Raw genomic sequence first — 19,473 nt, 5'->3', positions numbered from 1 at the left:
CCCTCACTTTGTTCCCTCCATTTTACTGCCTCCATCCATTTTTTTTTATAGTGAGAGAGACACACTTGGAATCAGAGTGGTTGTGACATTTAGGTAGCAGGCCATTGTGTGAAACCTTGAAAGTTTAAAAAACAAGTGCCATAGAACTCAGAGGGCTTAAAGCAACCCCCTTTGTGGAGCCAAGGGCTGAGTTTTGATTCGGGACAATGGTGTTTCTCAAATTTCTTCCCAAAACTTGCACCCATCTGTGATTTGAATGCAATCGCTTTTCTCTCCCTCTGCAATTCATTTGGCAAAGACGAAGCAGATGCAAGAGACGGGGGCTGAATTTTAATGATTGAGTTTTACCTGAAACAAAACAAAACAAGCAAAAATAAAACAACACAAAACAGAGTGAGCGAGCAAGAGCGGGCGAGGGAACCCATTGGATCCTTTTAGAGACAAAACAAAACACATGTTTGAAGTTAAAGAGAAGGGTTGGGGATAATATAAAATATCATTTAAAAGGGCTCCAATCATTAGGCACCGCAAAGAACTCAGCTAATGAGCCTCTCATAAATGAGGGAAGTGCCGCTTTCCCTTGGTTTTCTGCTCGGCTTGCCACAAAATTGCCTACCTGGGGTGGCTGATTACACAATTTGTACTGCATGATAAGATGTGGGGGTGGGGGGAGCCCTCATTTTGAGTTTCTCAATAGGTCAGCATCAAACCACCAGATGTTTCAGATCTCTGTTGATGTCTTTGATTTCATTTTTTTTTGGGGGGGGGAGAACAGCAAGGGAGAAATGTCCTAACATTTCTTTACTAAACTATGATGGTCCAGCTTTGCAATTTTTGATTTGGCAACACCTTTTTGATAAGGGAAAAAGACAAATGGTACAATTAATGCTTTTATGAAGAGTAGATATTGAAAATTACCTAAGCCAAATTGTTCCTGTTTTTGCTGGTTTCTGCTGTGTTTCTAGAGTGTAATCTAATGAACGAATAGTAATTGTACACTTGGATGTATACAGGCCCCTTTTATCTGGGCAACAACTAGTCTTTGTAGTGGATGAGGGGGAAAAGATATCAAGCAGACTTCTCTTACAAATCATTATCAGGAGACATTTCCCTAATCCTCCTCCTATGATTGTTTTCATGGGACAATTTGGATTTGCAATTCCAATCAGGAAAACCAAATACCTATAACTGGAAGCCTCAAAACTGGGCGGCCCTTGAGAGTTGCACATAGGACAGATAATAATCAAGTAAGCATCCACTGATAAAATATCACAAAAATATGTTGAAGTAATCTTTTCTCCTCACCATCCCACCTCAAACAGCACAGGACACCAAGGAAAAGGGAAAATTTCAAGGTACAATTTCAGCCTAAAAAGAAGTAGGTCCATTGAGAGAGGGCATATCAATGAAGAGGTTGATTACTTGTGTCATATAATAGAAATAAATAGTATACTCCTAATAATTAAATCTGCATTTCTACTGAAGTAAGAAGCAAGGGAGGATTGTGTTTTAAGGCACAATGAACTCACCATAGTTAGACTGTAGAATTCATGGTCCCAGAACATGGGCAGGATAATTTTTTCCTTAAAAATAAAAATAAAAAGTGGACTCTTGGAAACATTCTGTGTGTATCCTGGGCATTCATTTTTCCTTCCAAGTAAATGCTAAGCTTAACTTTAAGGGACTGTACACTTCCCAATGCCCCATGCGCTTGCTTCTGCATCTCATTTCCCATAATGTTCACTGCCATCTTTCTTTCAGTTCTTTGGCCATTTGTGACACACTTGGCCTTTGGAAGGAAGATTGTGGGACTCTTGTAGAATAGGATGTAGTTAGTCACAAATCCCATCTCGGGGCAAATGGAAATCCTTGCCTGCTGAATTTTTTTTAACCAAAAATGTTTAAAGCTGGTAAGTGATAGGCTGCCATGACTTTCCTTGGAAACATTCCCAACCAATGTTTAATGTTTAATGAAGAGAAGGATGAGGGGAGACATGATAACAGCCTTCCAATATCTCAGGGGTTGCCACAAAGAAGAGGGAGTCGAGATCTTCTCCAAACCCCCTGAAGGCAGTGCAAGAAGCAACAGACGGAAACTAATCAAGGAGAGAAGCAACCTAGAACTCAGGACAAATTTCCTCACAGTTAGAACAATTAATCAGTGGAACAACCTGCCTTCAGAAGTTGTGAATGCTACAACACTGGAAGTTTTTAAGAAGAGATTGGACAACCATTTCTCTGAAATGGTATAGGGTTTCCTGCCTGAGCAGGGGGTTGGTCTAGAAGACCTCCAAAGTCCCTTCCTGTTATTATTATTATTATTATTGTTATTATCATAATCACCCAGAACAATAGATTGACCAAAATTCCCAGGATCACTTTCACGCAAAATTTTGTGGGTCATGTACTTCCCTCTCTTCTCTCTCATGTGTATCTGCACACCCAATTATAACAGCTATTTGAGATCCTATTCATCTCTCTCTCCCTGCCCACCTCTGCAGCTTGCATGCTTATGGTCATAAATGTTAGGAATTTAAAGCACAGGAATCTTTCTTCTAGGTAAAATATTTTTCCCACACACACCTTTCTTCTCCCTACATAAGGCTTTGCCTGGTTCTTGAGTTGGTGCTTCAGATTTTCCTCAGTATGTTAAAGGAGCAGAAGAAGTATATTATCCTGGGCTCTTTCAGGTGAATATCAAGGGGGACTCTTAATGCCTGGCTTTGACTGCTTTAGTTGCCTCTAAGGGCTTAGTGCAGTTTAAAAAAAGAGAGAAATAAATAAAAAAGGTGGAAGAGAGTGGTAATGGAGCCCACAGCCAGTTCCCAGCCTTTGCTGTAATACTTTGTACCCAAACTGTTGCTTCTGTTCCACCTTCAAGCGTGGATAGAGCTTTGTACTTCTCCCAAACACACACACACACACACACACACACACTTTATTCTCTTCTCTCTGAGCTCCTTCTTCTCTCCTCCTCCTCCTCCCGCTCCACCCTATTCACATTACCTCAAAGTGCATTTAAGCATCAATAAGGTGCGAAGGGAAAATTGTCTGTCACGTTAATCCAGGCCTGAGGGGCTGGGAAATATAAAAGAGAAAGAGAGAGAAAAGGAACGGTTCTTTAAGAGCCTAAAAATCCATACAATAGCTGTGGGAATGCTGGTCAGACCCTTTCCTCCCCACTGCCTCTGTGGTGATCCCTCAATTAGCACGCAGGGCCTGCTTCTATAGGAAGCCTTGTCTTTCAAGGTGAGCCTGTTTGTTTGGGGAAGGGGAGCCTCTGGTCAGATTGGCTAAGTTGGCCTCCAGAGCAGACCAAGGCAGCTCAGACTACCAAGTCTGGCAGAATTTGGGGAGATGAGGGAGAAGAGCTCTCTCAACTTCAGAAGGGCAGTGGAGGTGGAGGCCAAGAAAGCCCACAGCATCTTTCTCTTTCTTCCTTTCTTCCTTTCTTTCTTCCTCTCTCTCTCTCTCTCTCTCTCTCTCTCTCTCTCTCTCTCTCTCTCTCTCTCTCTCTCTCTCTCTCTCTCTCTCTCTCTCTCTCTCTCTCTCTCTCTCTCTCTCTCTCTCTCTCTCTCTCTCTCTCTCTCGACAATATCAGGGTCACTGGAAGGGTGTGACCCTTACTTGTTGTATCTCAAGGACCTTCCACACAGGTTTAAAAGTTTTTAAAAGTTTTCACTGCTAGACCTGACCTTGTCTTTGGAGGACAGCAGCCCAGAGAGGAAAGTGGCCTTTAACTGGGACAAGCCGCTCTTAGTTTAAGCAGAGCTGTGTTGCGTAAAGGACTCTGCTGACTGTCTGGAAGCAACCTGTGCGCATTTTTTGTCTTTGGAGGAAGTGTGGATTATGGTGTGGAGGAGGTGTGGATTATGGGGCCTCATATCCTAATGGGTTAGGTTACCCGTCCTAAAGCTTCCTCTTGGGGGGGGGGGGTTAAGGAGCCAGTCGGAACTGAGTGACTTGGTTCAGATTTTCTCTAAACGCGTTTTTTTGTTTTTTTTGTTTTTAATGGAAGGAGCGGGCGGTTTTGCTCCCAAACGTTTGCCTTTTGCAATTTTAAAGGAGGCCTGGGCGAAGTTAAGCGACGCCTTTGCGGGAGACCTCTGGAGGGCAAACAAATGGGGTTGTTGGATGGATAGGCAAGTTTGCAGGCCGCCCACCTGGGGACCCCCATTTAATGGGGCGGTTAGCAAAGCGTCCCAGCTTGCATTTCCAGGGATCTCGCCTGGACCCGCCTTTGCCCCCCCCCCGACGGAGGACTTTCCTCGCGGGCCCGTGTCGAGCTCAGGGGAGGGCCGACGGAGGGCCACCTCGCGACCATCCTCCTGCTCTTAAGAGGCCCCATCTTTGCACCTTTCTGGGCAGGCGGCCGCTGGAAGAAAGCCCTCGCCTCCTCCCAGCCGAGGGCCGGAGCCTCCAAGGAGGCGTGGGGGGGGGGCGGAGGGAAGCGCACCCGCAGCCCCGCCAGCGCTCAGGGGAGCCTCGTGTGTGTGTGTGGGGGGGGGAAGAGTGGGGTGGGGGCTTCTCAGCTGGCCGGGCTGAGCTCCGGAGGAGCCGCGCGGAGAGACGGAGGGGGGGGCGGAGGAGGCAGCGGCGCAAAGAGGGGGAAAAAAAACACACGGTTGCGTTAAAACTGTTCCTTAGTCACTTTTAATTAGCCCCCTCGATTTAATTAGCAAAGTTGAAACATGCAATTAAAATTAGCTCAGTTTAGCGGGTCTTCAAGGGAAACCGGGGGAGGAAGCGCGGCGGGAGCCGTCAGGCGGGCGGGCGAAAGGTGGGAAAACTCGCCTCCGAGAAGGGAAGGAGGTAAAAGAGCCTCGGAGGGGCAGCCCCGGCCGATGCCGGCTCCCCTTCGACCGAGGGCGACGTGCCGGGCTCGGCCCGAGGAAAAGGCAGCCTTTCTCCGCTCCGACCGGCAGAGCCCAGCCGAGCTGAGCCGATCCGCTTTCCGGAGGCGTCGGAAAGCGCCGCTCGGCTGCGAGAGCCGACCGGTCCCCTTCCCTCCCTCTCCCGGGGGACCGTGCGTTTCAGGCCCCGTCTCTGGAGAGGCGAAGGCTGGGGGGGATGGGGATTGTAGTCCGACAGGCTGGAAGCGGCCAGCTTGCCCCGGTCTTTCCTTCCCGGACACGGACCCAATTTCCGAGCCCCGCCTGACCACAGGCCGCACTGGGAGCCCAACCGCTCTCGCTTGGGAAGGGTTGCCGGGGCTCCCCAGCTCTAGCTCGGCGGGGGCAGTTGCGAGCCGAAGCCCCGAGAAGCTGCAGCACCAATCCGGGCCGCGAGCCGGCGGCCTCTCGGAGGTTCCCGAGCGGGAAGAGGCTGGCTTTTTCTTTTATTGGGCTGGTAGCGGGGGGGGGGGGGGAGTTGGAGAAACGCGATCGGAAGTAACAAGAGGGAAGATTTTGGATGATGATAAGATTGCCGCGAGCCACCCACTGAGTTCTGGTGGCGTCCCCCCCTTCTCTCTCTCTTTCCCCCCCCCCAGCTTTCTTGATCCCTTTTCGAGAAGAGTTCTCTGTTTTCAGATTCAAGCTCTTACAAACGACGCATTCTGAAAACACCAGCATTTGCCGGAAAAGGTGACACTGGCAACAATTTCAGAAAGCGTAGGAGGAAGAAAGGGAAGGGAAGGGGAATGGGAAGGGAAGGGAAGGTGGTTCGTGCCGACTGTTCGGAATAGAGATGCTGGTACAGATGATGTAGAACACCACAATGTGCTGGGAGGCGGAAGGCGAGCTGCCTGGGCCCACGGAACCCACACACACCCACGAGGCTTTTCTTCTGCAGGGTCTCGGCCAACAGTAGACCGTGGGGACCTTGGAGAAATTATTTACGTAAGTGACCCCAAAGCAAAGCAAAACAACGAAATGAAGCTTTCCTTTCCCCCCAAATCCTGAAATCCTACTGACGGAAGAGAACGCCGTTAACCTCACAACAAGCCAAGGTTGGCTTAAGAACGGGACACGCAGAGCAGAGTTCCCTGTAACGAAGTTCAACCGGGGACTTTCTGCAGTGGAATTTCGTCTTCTGGGGCAGGGATGAAATTATACAGGGAATTGGGGGGAGTCAAGGTTCGGTTAACTTCATTCAAGCCACCGTCCAAGGGTCGAAGACGTCCCGTCCCGTCTGTTCAACTCTCACCTCTGCTTCGCTTCCCCCCACCCCCCACCCCCGCGAAAGAAGTTTGGGAAAGAAAACGCCGAATACCTTGCACAGTGAAATGTGGTTGACTTTTCCCCTGCCTTCCCCCCCCCCAAGCACGAGTGCCAATAAATGTTGCGCGAGACGCTGAGGCGCAAATCTCGGTATCCAAAAAGCTTTCCAGGAAAACAAACAAACGATACTGAGGCTACGGTGACAACTGGATTCTTCTTCTTCTTCTTCTTCTTCTTCTTCTTCTTCTTCTTCTTCTTCTTCTTCTTCTTCTTCTTCTTCTTCTTCTTCTTCTTCTTCTTCTTCTTCTTCTTCTTCTTCTTCTTCTTCTTCTTCTTCTTCTTCTTCTTCTTCTTCTTCTTCTTCTTCTTCTTCTTCTTCTTCTTCTTCTTCTTCTTCTTCTTCTTCTTCTTCTTCTTCTTCTTCTTCTTCTTCTTCTTCTTCTTCTTCTTCTTCTTCTTCTTCTTCTTCTTCTTCTTCTTCTTCTTCTTCTTCTTCTTCTTCTTCTTCTTCTAACATAATGCTTATTTTTGAAATTGTGGAACCAGTGTCCTTTTATAGATCGATGCTATGTGATAATGGATGTTGTCCAGGTCTTTGTAAGCTGCTGCTGACGAAATGGGACAAGGCAAGAACGATCGAAAAATTGTCCCCAAAGGCCGAGACAATTTTATTTCACTTTTAGGGGTGTTTTTTTTTAAAAAAAAGAATTGAAATCCCCCCACCCCAAAGGCTTCTGAAAAACGAGACAGCAGATACATATATAAACTAATAAACAGTTGGATTGGGGTGTGTGTGTGTGTGGGTAAGCATTTACATTTACAATCAGGGCATCAGATACAAAACACGAGGGTTTCGCCCGTGTCCCCCGAGTTTTTCCTTTCCTTTTCTCTTTTTCTTTTTGGCACAACAGATTAAATGACTGGGGAAAGTGCGGGTCCAAGTCGGGATGCTGCGGATCCCTGGCTGGCGGAGAAGGTCTCCGAGGCAGACAGTGAGCCCCACTTCAAAAGCCCCAAACTGCTGGGAGAAAACGCGGAAGGCTTTGACGGCCAGCCTTCGCGTCTGACCGGGAAGCCTTAGGCGTCCCTCGCCGGACCTTCCTGGACAGGCGCGGCGGCCGGACTGGGAAAGGCTGGGAAATTCTGCGACTGGAAGGTCAAGTCCACGGAGGCCACCAGATTAGGGAAAGCCGGTAGGTGAATCTTTGGTCACAACGGCAGATCGATCAGCCTCTTGACCGATTTGCTGGATTTTAACCGAGTAGCCACCCAGGAGGAGACATTTGGGCAAATCTGATGGCTCGGGAGGAAAAATAGGCGGAGAGTCCTCCAGTCGTGACTCCGATCTTCTCCTCCATAGGAGGATTCAATCTCCCCCCTTCCCCCCCCCCGGTTCGCGGTCTCCAAGTGCGCCCTGTCCGAAACCACCTGTGGGCTCACCCTCCCTCCGGCGATCCCCACCCCAACCCCCACCTGCATATAAATGGTACACACAGAAGGAGGCTGCGCTGGTTCGATCCCAAAGGCAATTATCAAAGGACCCTTTTGATGGGTGAGGAGGAGCTACCAAGTTTGGGGGTGGGGGTGGGGGGGAAAGCTGAACGCTCCCTTGAAGCTCCCGATGGAGAGTTCCCGGCTCTGAAGCCGCTAATTTACAGGCAAATTCTAGGGGAACCAGTTTCTAGTCCTCATTGAGATCAGTCTATCTCGCATCTGTGGCATTTGCGCAAAGCCAGTTCAGTTCAGATAATGAGCATAACGCTAATAATAATAATAATAATAATAATAATAATAATAATAATAATAATAATAATAATAATAATAATAATAATTCAAATTTAAGGAGGATGTGATTGGAGAGGTTTTTAATATAGAGAAAAGCAGAAAAAAATTTATTCTCCACCTTATAAGGACTCTTCACCCCATAAGTGCATAAATCGATTCTTTCCAAATCAACCTAAGATGCAAACACTCCATGGTTTGGGAAGGAGCAGGGAGTTTCCCCAAAGTTAGTACCGGACCCTTCTCTCTCTCTCTCTCTCTCTCTCTCTCTCTCTCTCTCTCTCTCTCTCTCTCTCTCTCTCTCTCTCTCTCTCTCTCTCTCTCTCTCTTGTTTTTTTAAAAAAATGACCATTCTTAATCATATTTTTAAATGTTTCCAGTCTCGCCTGCATGTCAAATCACCTCAACCTTTAAGTCCTAAGCTTGGATGAAGACGGGAGAGAGCGCCTATTTTATTTTATTTAGGCGGAGAAAGCACGCTAGGGGAGGTGGGCGGGCGGCTTGGGTAATTTTCATTCTTGTAATATTGGTTTGGGGGATAATTACTTTTAATGTCAAAAAGATTTAGTTTAATATCATCTCTATTAGGCTGCTGGGCGGATAATTAAAAGTGAAGCTGATAGCAGGAGGGAAAACAGATGGGATTTGCTTACTTTGATTCAGTAGGTAAATAATGAAAAAGTCAGTGGCAAAACCCCCACGAACAATTGAAACCTTAAAGATCGCTAACATTATTGGAAGCCCTGGCGAAGTAGCTACTTGAAGGGGAGCCGGATGAATATATGCCAAGCGAGAACTATATTTCTTCCGCGTCTTCTCTTTCTCCTCCCCTGCCTGCCTCCTGCCTTGGGGAAGATCTACCCTCGATTTTAGACAGTAGAAGTAATCTTTTAATTAAGATTTTGCCCGTGCAAATAGGAATTTGATTCCACCTGGAAACTTTTGGCGAAAATAAGAAGGGGCATTTTAGAATGATCTGAATCAATACCTGCGTATCGGAGAGGGGAGCGACGAGGCTTTTAAAAACGTGTTCCGATAAATCCTAGCTACTTGTACTTTTAAAGGAGAGAAATAGTGGTCTGGCACTTGTGGCAAAATAATAACAAACAACACTAGCTGTATTTCTAGTGATGAATGTATGTCTTAGTCCCCGTCACTTGTGCTTAAAGGCTAGTGGACCAGGCTTTCTTCAAAGTAAAAATGTTGCCAACTGAATTTAATATCCGAGAGTATCAAAAAGAAAATTGTCTACTGAATAGTCATAATAAGTTACCTGTATTATTTAAAAGAAAGAAGCCACACATTCGCAAAGCTCTTGACTGCTTGGCGATTACAGCAACATCTGGGAGGCTGGGGGCAATGAGTAGAAAATATAAAGCTAACCATAAAAGTCGTGCCAGTAATTTTTTATGCTGATTATCAATAGGGATTATAATTAACAGCATGGATTCCACTCCTGTTCTGATATTGGGAAGTCGTTTTAAAACCCCTTCATGGAGATTTCCCTGCTTTTTCGTTTCTGCTGGTTCCCTCCCCCGCCCCTTCAACCCGTCCGCTGCAGGATTGCCTGTAATTCTGGGAAGCTGCAGAGTGAAGGGTTGGGGTTGGGATTGGGATTAGAGTCGGTTGGGTTGAACGCTTCTGTTTTCCTCTGCGCGCCTTCCATTGGAGAAAAAGGTACCCATATTCGGCCCGGGTTGCCTGTCGCTGTCCACACGTCCTCCCCGTCAGTGCTCCTTTCCTGCCCAGGTTGAACTATCCTTCTGGCTAGAAGGCAGCGGTGGAGCCCAGCTTGGAGCATCGGGGCAGGGGAGGGGGGGACAAGGGCGAAGGTATCATCTCTTTCCTGTCTCTCCCCCCGCCCCCTTGCAGGTCCAACTCAGCTACTGTTGCTCTCCGCTGGGTGTAGGACCTCCACATACACACCCCGCGAAGAGCGAGCGAGCGAATGAGCTCAGCCTGAAGATGAGCTCTGGGGAGCTTCGAGATTGGGAAGCTCCACGGAGTCGCTTCTCGACGTAGGGCACAGGTTATGCCTCCTTAAACGGAGCGAGCGCTCCAGATGATATATTTAGCCTGGCTCTGTAATTCTTAAGGCACTCAGCAGGGGTAAGTTCAGCCCGCAATAAAGGCTAGATAGAGTCTCACGTATTTAACTCCGTTAGAGAATTAGCCAGAATCCCATTTTGATGGATTCGCACAACCCATTGAGCTGTACACTAATCAAATGGCTTGCATTGGTGCTCCGACCTCTTAAGTTCCTTGTACAGAAAGGGGAAGGGGAAGCAAAGTAACCAGCCCAGACTGAAACCTGGCGAACTTCGATTCCTTTCCAAATGCAGCCTCTAAATTAGCCAGGGGCCTGGCCAAACGGGTTGTGTGAACACACACACACACACACACGCTGTCTTTTTTTGTCTAAAATTCACGATTCCCTATCTCATGTTTTCAACAGTCGCGAATCCCAGACCCTATGAGTCAGCCTGGACGGATTCTGAAAATAAGAGAGTAGCCTGAAGCTTCTTTGCGGAGAAAAGCAACGCAGGGGACGGCGCTGAACGGAACAGGGCTCCAGGTTCGGGAAGATTTTTCAGGGAGAAACCATGCACCCAAGAACCCCAACCCCCCCCATCACCACGACCACCATTTGCAGACTGACACACACACACACACACACACACACACACGTGTATGTGTATGTGTATATGCATATGCACATGTATAAAATGTGGCATCATAACGTGCCAAGCCCAAGAAGCCTGCGGGCGAGGGATCCCGATTCCAGCCTGCAACGACAAGCTGGGCACTCCGTGGAATCTGGGCTGTTTAGAGAGGTTTGGAGGGGAGGGGGAGGAAGCAGGATCTCAGAGGCCCCACTTAGGGAAGGACCTGAGTATCCGAAGCATTCACAAAACATGGGAAGGGGAAAATGCGTGTCAAGAAAGAAAACGGAGCCTCCAAGGGACCCCGGATCCGCTCCTCGAGTCTCCCGAAGGACCTGCCTTGAACATCCAGGGAGGGAACTGGGGGGGGGGAGAGCGACCGCGGAGGGGGTGGGGGTGTCTCTTCGCCGAGAGGGGGAAAGCAGGCAGCGCGAAGCCTCCCAGCAAGCCTCTTGCGGGGGCGGGAATCGCTGGCTCGTTTGGGAACCTTGACGGGGTCTCTCCACGAGCCTGTGGCCTCGAGGGGACCGGAGGCGGAGCCGCCGGCTTTTTCCTGGCGAAGAGTCCGACTAAGAAGCGAAGCGGCGACCTTTGAGGCTCCCTTAAAGGCCATAAAAAGAGAAGCAAACGCTGAGTTCGCTGCTGTCTCAGAGGCGCTGCTGTCGCGGCGGGAAAGGGCTCGGCCCGAGGAACGGAAAGGCGGGGGGGGGGGAAGAGTTGGGAGTGAAGGAGGAGTGTAGAAGGAGTTTGCCTCCTGGATGTTCACCGATTTATTTTATTTATTTTATTTTATTTTATTTTATTTTATTTTTTATTTTTTTATTTTTTATATTTATTTTATTTTATTATTATTTTATTTTATTTTATTTTATTTTATTATTTTATTTTATTTTATTTTATTTTATTTTATTTTATTTTATTTTATTATTTTATTTTATTTTATTTTATTTTATTTTGGAGAAATGAAAAAAGCAGGTCCAGCAGAGTCAAGTCGCTCACGCAGGAAAGAGGCGCGCAGGCGGGGCCCAGGATTTCGGGAGTTCCACCCAGATATGGGGGAGGGGGAAAAAATATGTCTCCCCCCAATCTCCTCCGGGTTCCAAAATGTTTGTTAAGAAGCCAGTCTTGATTTTAATACGTTGCCTTAATGAATGGGGCAGACTCCTCTTTTAGTTAATCCCACAGCAGAAATGGTCAGCGTGAACCAACCACTGTTGTGATGATATAAAGCCCCAAACAGCACGTTTGAAATAAACATATTAAAATTCGGTCCTGATTTCAAATTACTCACATTTTGGAGTACGAAGATTATCCCTTCCTTCCTTCCTTCCTTCCTTCCTTCCTTCCTTCCTTCCTTCCTTCCTTCCTTCCTTCCTTCCTTCCTTCCTTCCTTCCTCACAAAGCAAGGGTATATAGAATATATGCTTACCAGATTATTCAGTATCTGGACAATGATTAGAAAAATATAACATCCCTTACCTTGTTAATTTAAACAGCCAATTAATTCTTAACGTGAACTGTCTATACAGATAAGCAAAATGAATGCTATGTATATGTGATATGCAAATGGTTAATTATAGTAGTAGTGACTTATCTTGTCATCCAATTAGATAATTATAGGATTTTGGATTTAAAAGACTGAAATCTGTGCTGGCCTCATTTTTTTTTAAATGGAGAAGGCATAACATAAGGTCCTCAAATAAATGTTGATATATAGTTTCACACCCTTTGTGAAATGATTTAGGGTTAAATCAGGAAATTTCTTGCAAAGAAACAAGACAAGATTAGGCCCAGTTATTTCTGCAAACAGCCTGGTCACTGGCATAATTCTTCCTATTGGTGGAAGCTTTGCTATTGGTCAGGTGATGGTAAGCATAGCCAGCGTCTTTGATATCCCTTTTTAAAAATCACGAACTGTACTTAACTGTATCTTATCGATTCGTGTTGCAAAGTGACATTGTTCATTGTGAATATTTCTTGTTGTGGGATAGGAAACGAACAATATTTTTATTCCATGCAGTTTTAGATCTATTTTTATTCCTGCAGTGTTAGCTGCCAGGTTTTTGGATTTTGTTTTTGTTTTATGTGATACAGAAAACTCCAGGCAAGCTTTCGTTACCTTCAATGCAGTCCCCCCCCCTCTCTCTCTCTCTGTCTCTCTCTCTCTCTCCATTTTGATGTTGGTTCCTGAGCTCTTCCTTCTCAAAAGTCCTTCACGTCCTTTTAAAAACCAAATGACATTTCCTGTCTCCAACCTTCAGTAGAAAGCAGAACGAATCACCTGGAAACCGGAATCCGAGCAAGATGCTCAGTCCATTCCAGAGATTCACTGGTCTGTCTTTTATAGGAGTTCCTTCCTCTAAATCTCTCTCAACTATTTTGGATGGGGAAGGAAACCAGCTGATCATCAGACCTACGGAGACGAGACGTTGGTTTGTTAATCCCCAGGCTGCTGTTTCTGTTTTGAAAATTTCCCTGCCTCCAGTAGCCAGAGTATAGTTTTCCTGACTAACAGCCTCCTCTGCCAAGAGCGGGACTCCCGTGTTGGCCAATCCATTCTGGCTCCTTGGTGACAATTAAAAAAGAAGGGAGGGGGATTCCGGAATAATGCGAAACCCCCCTCCCCACTTGAGAAGGGAAGCCAAGCGGGAGAGGGACACGGATTATTCCGGCCAAGTAAATTCCTCTAAAGGAAGGGAAAGGGGGGACATGCCTCCTCAGTAGGCCAACGGTGGAGAAGCCTATCTTGCAAATGAAAGGGTCTCCCCGCCCTCGCCCCAGGGCTCCAGGCAAGTTCTTGGCCATATCCGCGAGGCTATGCTTCCCTCCGCTGTGGAAAAAAAAGGGCTCCCATCTGACGCTTCCACCTTTCTGGGAAGGGACTTTTAACCAGGAGTTAAAGACATTAATTTAACTAAATCTCGGTGACTTCTAGCGAAATTGGAGGAGGGAGATTTTGCTCCCTTGGACACACGTGTAGAACAAAGTAACTGTTGCAAAGAAAAGAAAATCTCCTAGGCCTGGAGCTTTTCTCTGGAAAGATAAGCTGTCACTTTTGCCACTCCGGGGATGGTTAATATGTAAAAGAGTTCCGAAATACGCCAAGTAGAGATTGTCTTACCAGTCTTACAGGGTTGTGGTTTTTTTTGGGGGGGGGGGAAATACATGTAAGACACATGTACAGGTTTTGTTGACCCCCCCCTCCCTTGGGACAGGAGATGGATGCATTTTATTCGCCGGCGTGTAAGGGGGAAAAAAACCTGCACTAACACGCTTACTACCAACATTTCGAAACTGCCTTCTCTCGGGGAGAAACCGACAAAGCTGCCCAGCCCATTTTCTCGGGCTATTTTAACTTGGAAATGGGTTGCCTTACTTGCTCCAAATGGACTGGCCTCTGATCTGGGTGACTTCTTCAAAACAAGCAAGTCCCAAGGAGTGTTGGCGTCAGGTAAATGATAGTCGACAACAAAAACAATGTATTGTTTAAAAAGCGAATGAATCCAGTGGTAGCGAGCGTAATTGTTCACGGTTCGATTCCCTGTTTTAATTGTCCTAAAAGGAGAGTCCGAAACAGTTTGATGGACTTTCAGTTAAACAAACAATTAACAATTAAATCTGAGAGAAGGAAAGAGAGAAGAAAGTATGTAATAGGTAGCGCCGTCAGCGAGCCTCCCCCTTTTCCCCCCAAATATAAAATGTAATACTGTACCTCATCGGTATTCCCTTTGAGGGCAGGCGCTGAACCTGAAGATGTAGAAGGCGTAAGAGAAAAGGGGAAAAAAATTAGTCTGTGCTTTGAAACCCTCAGGACGGCCATCCTACCGTATTAGTGGCAACTTTTCTATCTGATCTTTCGTCGTTCTCCCCACCTTTGACAAGTGTCACCCCAGGAAAATGTGAGGTTCAAAGAGCACAATCAATCGGCAGAGCAACTACTGTTTTCAGTGGATTTAATAAATGCCTGGAAAACAAGGCAACAGAAATTTGGGATAGAGAGAGAGAAAGAGAAGAAGGAGAAGGAGAAGGAGAAGAATAAAAAGAAGAAGAAGAAGAAGAAGAAGAAGAAGAAGAAGAAGAAGAAGAAGAAGAAGAGAAAACTATTTGCTGTGGGTTCCCCCCCCCATGTATCTTCCCCTCCCCCTTTGGACCCTTTTAGCGCCCCCCTCCCCTTAAAACAGTTTATTTGAAAGAAGCTTCGGGTGGACACTGTAGACATCCGAGTGGCCAATCAGAAAGGCTCTTTCCCCTCTCGGCCAATGGCAGGCGCCACATTGTTGTCAAATGTTGTCTAATGGATACGTAAGGCGCAACAATAGAGCAAGCGCTGGCGGGCGGTTCGGCGAAGATTTCTATCTCTTGGCAACTCTCGCTCTCTTTAGTGGCGCACATGCAAAGTTGGGGCTGAGGAAAGGGGGGTCCGGACTGGGTTCGGCTGCCTGTTGAAGGCGCCTTTGGTTGGCGGGGTGGTAGCTGGAGGAAGGGGTAGCTAGAGCAGACTGAGGAAAAATTAGAGGGCGGCTGAGAAAGGAGCGTGGGCGCGAGTCGGGAAGTTGGAAATTGTTGCACTCTGAAGTCTGAAACCCGGCGGGGGTCAGAGGAGTCCTCTGTCTTCTGCCACGGTTGGTTTGGCTGGCGTGCGATTGTGACAAGCTGAAATCTTGGCCGGGCACTGGGACTGCTGCGTCTCCAGGGGCTTGTGCGCGCTTCCGTCAGGACAAGTGTTTCGTAACATTGGCAAGCGAGGGAGCGCAGCTGTTCTCCTTTCCTCGGATGGTGGCAGGAGCGCCTGCCGTCGGGTTCCGCCGCAATTTCTTTGCCAGAGAAGAAATCAGCGGGAGTGAGCCGGGGCGAGTTCTGCTTCGCCGCGCTGCTGAGAAAGAGATGGAATGGCTGGGTAGCCATTTTGATGGTTTCGGAGTTTGGGGGCTTTGATTCGGGGGGGGGGAGCCAGGAAGCCCCAACTTCCGCTACCCTAGGATCCACGTCCATTCCGTGGGCGATTGAGCCAGGGCAACAAAGAAGGCCGGTGGTGGTGGTGGTGGTGGTGGTGGGCGTTGTTTGTTTGCTTTCTCGTAGAGTAAACGCCGTTTACTTCCCCGAAGTTAGGTAACGCAGATGCGCTCTAGAGCAGAGGGGGAGATTGTAGAGGAAGGACTGCGACGCCTCAGACTTTTCGGAGGAAAAAAAAAGTTCTCTGTTTTTGTAATTTTGACCGGCTTCAGAGCGGCTGGAGGGACTCGGGCGATTAGACAAGCTGAGCAACCCGTTAGCCTCTCGCGGAGTGGCGGGTTGTTCCAGGAAGGCCCTGCCCTGTTTGACCCGCGGCAGTCTTGTTGAGGTATTAAAGGCGCGCCGGCGGGGAGAGGGCCCTGCGCCTCTGCGCCTTCCCTGGAAGCCACGGCGCCCCTTCTCGGTCACGATGGAACTGAGGTCTGAGATGACCAATGTACCCCCGGCGCCCTCTGCGGTGCCCCCCAGTTCGGTGGCGGCGGCGGCGGCGGCGGCGGCGGCCAGCCTGCCGGTGAGCGTAGCCGGGAGCCTTCTGCGAGCCCCGCCGCTGCTCCTGAGGGCTGCCGAGAAGTATCCGCGCACCCCCAAGTGCGCTCGCTGCCGCAACCACGGCGTGGTGTCGGCGCTCAAGGGCCACAAGCGCTACTGCCGCTGGAAGGACTGCCTGTGCGCCAAGTGCACGCTGATCGCCGAGCGGCAACGCGTCATGGCCGCCCAGGTGGCGCTGCGGCGGCAGCAGGCGCAGGAGGAGAACGAGGCCCGCGAGCTGCAGCTGCTCTATGGCACGGCCGAGGGGCTGGCCCTGGCCGCGGCCAACGGCATCATCCCGCCGCGGCCCGCCTACGAAGTCTTCGGCTCGGTGTGCAGCGCCGAGGGAGGCTCGGGGGCTTCAGGTGAGGAAGCTAGCGCGCGCCCCAACCCTGAAGGCGCTGGCGACGAGCTAAAAGGCGCTGCTTTCCCCGCCGCTCTGGCAGTCGGACCTTCCCTCTGAGTAAACGTGGCAGGCGGCAGGGAGTCCTGGGGAAGTTCTGAGAAGACCAGCTTAGGTGCCCGGGTCCCGTGTATAGCCCCCTCGGCCTCAGGAATTCTTCACCAACTTCAGGAGGGGACCGGCCGCCGAGGAAGAAAGGGGCCGGGGCTGAGCCTCCCAATCTTTTCTCTAGGCAGCCTGGCGCGCGTTTAAAAACGAGCCCTTCTCCCCGGATGCTTTCGTCCACCTCCCCCCATATATTCCACCTTTTGGTCCTCCTCGGTCCGCCTGGGCTCCTTCCCCCGCGCTCGATTCGTTTCCTTTCCACGCAGCCATCGCTCGCTCGCCATTTAACACCATTTGTAGACCTCAAATCTCAGCGGCCGTTCGGGAATTTCTTCACGATCTGTGTAAGATAAGGAGTTCCCAACGTGGCGGACGGAGTTTTATTTAAAAAAAATGAAATAAAAAATCCTAGCCGGTGCCTTTATAACAATGAAATGTTGGCCCGGCATTTCTAGTTGATAGTCCCACCCGTGTTTGCCGTGTCAAACGCAGTGAGGGCTCACACGCTGTTGCTTTTTTTTCTTAGCAATTGCTTCTCTTTCTCACTCCCTTCCTCTCTCCCTCGCGTCCATAACGTCTTCCACACCCATTTGAGTTCCACTTAGTGTCCCTGTAATCGTTTGACGCCATTGGATTTACTTCCAGGTAAGTTAGTATTGCTATATAGTAAACTGCCCCTTGAAAATAGAGAGAGGCCTGTCACAGTTGGCATCAGCCTCGAATTGTGCTCTCCCCAACCCGGCTGCCTTCCAGGTTTTTTCTTCAGCGATGCCACTAGAAGTTATGATGGGAGCCAGGTCGGGGAACGTTTCTCTTGCAAGTTTGTTTTTTTTTTGGGGGGGGGAGGGCACCTTGGCCGTCCCAAGCCAGAGAGGCGAGAGACGAGAGACAAGATAGCGCCTCCTAGCGACCTCAGCAATTTAACCCGGCCAGGAGACGCCCTCCCGTAGTTACAGTGGCGATATTTGATTTCATATCCTAAAGTAGCTCCTGAGAAAGTTCACCAAGGTGAGCCGGTGGTCTCCCGGCAGGTGCCATCTGGGGAGGGGACGAAGGAGACGGCAAGATGTGGCCTGGAGGGTGGATTGGGAGGGCAAGCTGAAGCCAGCAGAGAGAGCGGAAAGTGGGGATCGGACAGAAGCGTGGCTGAAATCAGGCTAGGGTAGGTAGAGGAGTGCAAGATCCATTGGGTGGGTTCTCTGTGGGACAGAGTGGTGGCTGAATTAAGCTCCTTGGTTGCTAAGCCATCGGGAAGGGCCGAAAAGCGCTCAGCTTAAGTCCACTCGCTTTCCCATTTTTTTTTTGTCGAGGTGAAAGTACTTAATGGGCCCCCATCCGGCCCTTGGGGGGCGGAGGCAGGGCACGCTGGCAGGGAGAGCCTCGTCCAGCTCGCTCTTTCTGTCTCTCGTTGCCAGAAGTCAAGATGCAGAAATTTGACTTGTTCCCCAAGACGCTTCTCACCAGCCGCTCCGTGACCCCTCAACAGAACAAGCCTTTGACGCCGGATGGGACGGACGGCGCGCCTGGCACCTCATCCCCGGAGCCGACTCGTCACGGCTGTGGCTCGGGCTCGGAGAACGGCGACGGCGAGTCTTCCGTCAGCTCGCCAGTCTCCAAAGGCGCCAAAGATGGCAGCGGGGGCGGCGGAGCCGAGGAGGAGAGCACAGGCTCCGTCAGTCCGCTGGGCTCCGACTCGGGTTGCTCTGAGGCAGAAAGGGACGAAGCAGGCGCCCCCTCGCCTGGTTTGGCCGCTGCTGCCGCGGCCGCCGTGGCGGCGAGCAGCCGGCAGCAGCGGACGCCGTTGGACATCCTGACGCGCGTCTTTCCCGCGCACAAACGCAGCGTGCTGGAGCTGGTCCTGGCCGGCTGCGGCGGGGACGTGGTGCAGGCTATCGAGCAGATCCTTAACAACCACCACCACCACCACCACCACCGGGGAGCAGGCGGCAGCCCAGGCCAAGGACTTTCCGCCGCCTCTGGACTCAGCTCGCTAGGGCCGGACAAGGCGAGCGACGAGACCTGGGCGCGGGCTGCTGGAGAGGCGCCGGGGACCTTGGGTGGCCTGCAGCCTTCGTCGGCTGGCGGCGCCTCGCATCACCGCCCTCTTTTGGCCGGCGCCATGACCCCAGCCATCGGCGCGCTGGGCAGCCGCTCCGCCTTCTCGCCTCTGCAGCCCAACGCTACCCATTTCGGGACGGCGGCTGAGGCCGGGGCCTATCCCCTAGGCACGCACTTGAGTTTGAGCCCGCTACGCCTGGCTTACTCGGCCGCGGCGGCGCACAGTCGCGGCCTGGCCTTCATGACCCCTTACTCCACGGCGGGGCTAATGCCCACGCTGGGCTTCCGGCCGCCTATGGAGTACGCCTTCAGCGACCTCATGCGGGACAGATCGGCTGCGGCGGCGGCGGCGGCTGCAGCTGCCGCCGCCGCTGCCGCCAGCGCGCACAAGGAGCAGACGTACCCAAACGGGCTTTACGGGCCTTTGGTGAATAGCGCCCCAGACAAACAGTAGGCCGCAAAGCACGATGGCTGGATTTTCTATGTACATACATACGCGTAGGGTGATAGAATTACACACGACATAAACTTGTGCCCGTGCGCACATCCGAGAGGTGCGCAAGGGCAGCTGAGGCAGCGAATTCTCGGAAGGCAGCGGGGGGCGGGGGGGGGGAAAGCGACCTGGTCTAACCGAGGGCTCGATTCCCCGCCGGCATCGCAGCGGCTCTTTAAACGCCGCTTACCCTCAAAATACGAAACGCGCCAGTTAGAAGTAAGTTCCCCGGAAAAGCCAAGCGGCGGAGTAGTCCGAGTTGGAGCT

General features: G+C 50.2%; 1 protein-coding gene across 2 annotated transcripts; it reads left to right on the top strand.

Annotated features, from left to right (window-relative positions):
- Positions 1-16,028: 16,028 nt before the first annotated feature.
- Positions 16,029-19,167, top strand: DMRTA2 (DMRT like family A2; the record flags this gene model as incomplete). Of its 2 annotated transcripts, none has more annotated exons than XM_081323430.1 (2): positions 16,029-16,512; positions 18,071-19,167. In XM_081323430.1, 2 exons carry the CDS (start codon positions 16,029-16,031, stop codon positions 19,165-19,167), a joined length of 1,581 nt encoding a protein of 526 aa, XP_081179556.1. The 2 variants fall into 2 exon arrangements, with proteins under 2 accessions (XP_081179556.1, XP_081179555.1); XM_081323429.1 differs by having other exon boundaries at positions 16,029-16,551.
- Positions 19,168-19,473: the final 306 nt, after the last annotated feature.

Source organism: Vipera berus, assembly GCF_964194415.1.
Source record: "Vipera berus genome assembly, chromosome: 3".
NCBI classification, from domain to species: Eukaryota; Metazoa; Chordata; class Lepidosauria; order Squamata; family Viperidae; genus Vipera; species Vipera berus.
Note: the sequence above shows the minus strand (reverse complement) of the source record. Positions and strands in the feature narration are given on the sequence as shown.